Source organism: Diadema antillarum, unplaced genomic scaffold (assembly GCF_040938485.1).
Source record: "Diadema antillarum isolate AM-2024a unplaced genomic scaffold, OU_Dant_1.0 scf00000168, whole genome shotgun sequence".
In the NCBI taxonomy this organism is placed as follows: domain Eukaryota; kingdom Metazoa; phylum Echinodermata; class Echinoidea; order Diadematoida; family Diadematidae; genus Diadema; species Diadema antillarum.
Window position 1 is genome coordinate 190521 of NW_027271057.1, and position 5103 is coordinate 195623.

General features: G+C 47.2%; 1 protein-coding gene across 1 annotated transcript; it reads right to left on the reverse strand.

Annotated features, from left to right (window-relative positions):
- Positions 1-348: 348 nt before the first annotated feature.
- On the reverse strand, positions 349-4767 carry LOC139722642 (uncharacterized). Its single transcript, XM_071633936.1, has one exon. The coding sequence runs from the start codon at positions 4765-4767 to the stop codon at positions 349-351; it is 4419 nt and encodes a 1472-aa protein (XP_071490037.1).
- Positions 4768-5103: the final 336 nt, after the last annotated feature.

Below are 5103 nucleotides of genomic sequence, written 5' to 3' on the forward strand. Positions count from 1 at the left end.
GTTTCCTTTGGATAGCAATGTTCAACATGTCACGTCTAGGGTACAATTGTGAGCTCTCTTTCACTATTGGCAAGGCAGAGTTGACACACATAATTATTTCATTCAAAAGGTAAGTATTGCATGCTTACCGGGCCTAGTCCGGCTTTATAACATGTATAATATTTCCCGTGATTGGTTGCTTTAGGAGTTGAAATTAGCCAGTTACACGGATACCTAACTTGGCCTTTATTTCTTTTTAACTAACATACAATTAGCATATAGACATACTTACAGTTATATCTTAACTGGACATATGACTTACAAGTACTTCCTCATCCATCTTAGTCATATCATGCCATCTCAGATATATTACATTCTAGACAAACCGTCTGCATTCCCATTTTTGCTACCGCTCCTGTGCTCAAGTTTCATTGAGTGTGTCTGTAGTGCCAGACTCCATCTCATCAGTCTTGGGTTTTGATTTTTCATCGTGTGAAGCCATTTCAAAGGATTGTGATCGGTTTGTACGAGGAACTGTCGTCCAAACAAGTATGGCTGGAATTTTTGGATGCTCCACACGATTGCCATACACTCTTTCTCGATAGTGGCATACTTTTGCTCTCTTGGCAGTAACTTTCTGCTTATGTATGCCACTGGGTGATCATCACCTTCATCATCCCTTTGACTCAAAACTGCTCCAATTCCCCTTTCTGAGGCATCTACCTGTACAATGAATTCTTTGGAGAAGTCAGGGTTTTTGAGCACAGGTGAGCAAGCAAGGGACTTCTTCAGGGACTCAAATGCCTGGCCACATTCGTTGTTCCACCTAACTAGTCTCGGTTCATTTTTACGAGTGAGGTCCGAGAGTGGGGCTGCCACTTTGCTATAGTTTGGAATGAACTTCCTGTAATAGCCTGTTAGGCCCAAGAAGGCTCTGACATCCGTCTTTGTTGCAGGCTGCGGGTAATTCATTACTGCCTCCACTTTAGCTGGTTCGGGTTTCACACAACCCCCTCCCAAAACAAACCCCAGATAGAGTACCTCCCTCCTGGCGACTTTACACTTACTGGGTTTTGCTGTTAGGCCTGCTGCTCTCAACCTTTCTAGCACTTCCCGGACATGGACCAGATGCTGCTCCCAAGATTCACTGTAGATGATAATGTCAACTATGTACGCAGTCGCAAACTTGCTTAATCCACGCAGCACCTGATCTACAAGCCGCTGAAAGGTGGCTGGCGCGCCCTGCATCCCAAAAGGCATCACATTGAATTGAAAGAGGCCAAAGGGTGTAATAAAGGCTGACTTTCTCTTTGCATCGTCGGTTAGGGGAACTTGCCAGTACCCTTTTGTCAGGTCGATCGTGGTCATAAATTTGGCCTTTCCTAGCTCATCTATGATGGCTTCAATATTGGGCATTGGGTATGCGTCAAATTCAGTCACTTGGTTAAGTTTGCGATAATCGACGCAAAGTCGAAGGGTGTCATCTTTCTTTCTAACAATCACAAGGGGGCTAGCATATGGGGAATCGGAAGGGGAGATGATTCCCGCATCCAACATCTCATCTAGTTCTTTCTTTACTGTATCTTTTAACGCATGTGGGAGTCGGTATGCCCTCTGTCTGATTGGGCGGTCATTTGTAGTGATTAAGTCATGTCTCACTACATCCGTCCGTCCAGGTTTGTCACTAAGGATGTCGCTATACTCCCCCACTATGTCAGTCACTTGTTTCGTCTGTGCATCTGAGAGGTAGTCTGGTATCTTAACCTCAGATGGGGACACTTCACAGGTCATTGACTCGATGACCTCGTCTAATTCCTCACACTCGGCACTTTCAACGTCTATGTACAATGTACTCTCCCGCTCTCGCCACTCACGCAGCATGTTTGTATGAAACACGCGGTGTTTCTTTCTTTTGTCCCCCATCTCAATCACATAGTTAACGTCACTCAGCTTTTGTACCACTGGATAGGGGCCCTGCCATTTAGCCATTAGCTTATTGGTGCTGCATGGGAGTAGCACCAGCACTTTTTGGCCTACATTCAGGTCTTTTGCTCTGGCTTTCCTATCATACCACACTTGTTGTTTCTTCTGGGCCATGGCTAGGTTTGTCTGGGCTGCTTTCGTGATTGCAGCCAGATTTTCTCTGCTCCTTAGCACATACGTCACTATGCTCTCTTGTGAGGGGATTTCACCTGTCCAGGTCTCCCGAATGATATCTAGGGGTCCCCTTACTCTGTGCCCATACAAAAGTTCAAATGGGGAGAATCCTGTTGATTCTTGGGGAACCTCCTGGTATGCAAACAACACATAGGGGATGAGTTCATCCCAGGTCACATCCCCTTCTGTAGTGTACGGTTTCAGCATCCCCTTCAAAGTCCCATTAAATCTCTCTACTAGTCCGTTGGCTTGGGGGTGATAAGGGCTGGTCCTTAGCTGCTTGATACCCAGACTACTACACAGCTGTTTCATTAGGAGGGACATAAAGTTTGACCCCTGATCTGTCAAGAGCTCGTCTGGAATCCCTACTCGGCTGAAGATCTTTATCAGTTCGTCTGCCACCTTTTCAGCCTCTACTGAGGGGAGGGGTACTGCCTCGGGATAACGTGTTGCGTAATCACAGAGGACGAGGATGTATTTATTGCCCTTTTTGCTTCTTGGTAAGGGGCCCACAATATCCATAGCAACCTTCCTGAATGGCCTGCCGATCACTGGGACTGATACTAGTTTTGCCTTCCCTCCCCGGTACTGACTTGCACACTTTTGGCATGGACCACATGTTTTGCAAAATTCTGCTACATCCCGGAATATCCCTGGCCAGTAGAAATTTTGCATCAGCCTCTGTTGTGTTTTACCAACACCCAAATGACCTGCCGTCAGATTGTCATGTGCAATATGTAGCAGCTTTCCTCTGTACTGCTTAGGGACTACTATTTGTCTGTATCCCTCCCCTTGGGCTTGATTTGCACCAGACCATTTACGCATGAGCACCCCCTTGTCCACATAAAAGTAGCATTTCCTGTTTCCATCCTCCTCCTCTACTTTCTCCCAAATTGACTTTAGGCCTATGTCCTCTTGCTGGGCTTGAATTAATTCTGTTACCCCTATGTCTAATTGGCTGTGCCCTCTACTTCTCGAGTCTGTGGATTCTTTCTTCCCAATCTGTTCTCTTGCTTTGTGGCTACTTTCTTCCCCCTCGTGAGATTCCCCATCCATGGGAGCTTTGTCAGCATCAACTACTTCATCATTTCCCTCATTCATGCTGAATAAGTCTCTCACACGAACTTGGGAGTTCTCCCTCTCTGTTCTCTCGTTTTCTGCCTTTTCTTTCTCCACGCGAGCCTGGCTCCGTGTCACTACCAAGCCCTCTTCCTTTCTACTCACTACGGGCATTTTCAACTCGGGGTCTTCTTCATGGACAAGTTCATTGCCCAGTATCATGTCTACTTCAATATCATCGACCACTCCCACACGAATCCACTTCTGAATACCATAGGCATCACTCCTCAGATGTACTCTGGCCACTGGTAGCTCTTTCTTAATGAATAAACCCCTAACATGGATTGTCTCTCCTGGGATAATGAGGTCAGGGTCTACTACGTCTACTCTAGCAAGGGAATGGGTGCAGCCTGAATCACGCAATAGGCTCACCTTTCTTCCTCCTAGCATAGCCTGGCTAGTGTATACCTCTAAGAATTTGTGGGGTCTAGATCTACAGAAGTATGCAGGGTCTTGTTTTGCATCCCTTTCCTCCTTTGGGGTAGATTTTTGAGCGTTCTGACAGTTTACTGCTATGTGCCCTAGCTTGCCACACTTATAGCACTGTATCTTCCCCCGACCGCCTTTCTGTTCTTGGTTGTGTACCGGTTTCTGGGGTATGTTTTCCCCTTTCCCGCTCCCAAAACTGGGCTTTCCTCCAGATTTAGGGAATGATCTGAGGTCCTGTCTGCCTCCTGTGTATCCCTGGGGCTTTCCCATTCCTTTTCTACTCTGCACATATTGGTCTGCGAGCCTCGCCATGGCCTGAAGTGTTGGCGGCTCATGATCCCGGAGCCATACTCTTAAGTCATAGGGGACTTGCTTCAACATTTGCTCCATAAGGATTTGCTCCTTCAATTTGTCAATATCTGTGTCTGCTCCCGCCCCCTCTAGCCAACGCCCTAACAGGTCGGAGAGCTTCACAGAGAATTCTGTGTACGTCTCTTCTTTGTCAACTCTTAACTCTCTAAACTTGACCCGGTACGCATCTGGAGTCAGGTCATATCTACGCAGTATGGCTGCTTTCACCGCGTCGTAGTCCCTACTACTCTCTAATGACAGTCTGGCATATGCCTCTCTAGCCTTTCCTGACAACAGTGGGGCCAGTTGTAATGCCCATACATCCCTAGGCCAGTTATTCAAATGGGCCATTTTTTCAAAAGTACGCAGGAATACATCTACATCCTCCCCTTCTTTGTAAAAGGGAAGTTGCCGCCTAATACCTCCGTCCACCACGCTTGCATTTCCAGGTGCTGCGCCAGGCATGTTTTCACGCTTTTCTTTTTCTAGCTCTGCTAGCCGCACTTGCATTCTCAACTTCTCTAATTCAAAGTGCATGCGCGTTTCTTCTAAAGACTCTTTGCGTGCAGCAGCATTTTGGGCCTCATCCCCATCTGTGCTAACAACAGTCGCCCCTGGCTGAGATGAAACTTGCCCTTTATTTGCCTCTTCTATGCCCTGAACCAACTGATTCCTATTCAGTCCTTCATGTGGCAGCCCCAACTCTTCACACTTTTGCCTCAACTCTTGCATTCTTAACTGACTTAAGTTGCTTTCCCCCTCCATGTTAATACAGTCTTAACCAACAACCTGTCACAACACTTAACTTAAGATATAACAGTTATTATTGTAGTACTGTTTACCCCCTCTGCCTTGCCGTGAAATTGACCAAGAGAAGCTCACTTACCCCCTACGATAAGACTTTTGCTCTCCCTGTCAATCGTCCCTGGCGATGTGTTGTGGTCACCCTGCTCAGCTGTCTGCTGCTCCGTGTAGTCTCGTCCCTCCTGGGTCCCAGACTCCGTCCTGACGGCACCGTCCACGTCCTCGTCTCAGCCCGTCCCTGGACCGGCGTCTGTCTGCAACCTG

Coding starts and splice junctions, on each gene's coding strand:
- LOC139722642 (XM_071633936.1), bottom strand. CDS start 4,767: ATGCAAGAGTTGAGGCAAAAGTGTGAAGAGTTGGGGCTGCCACATGAA.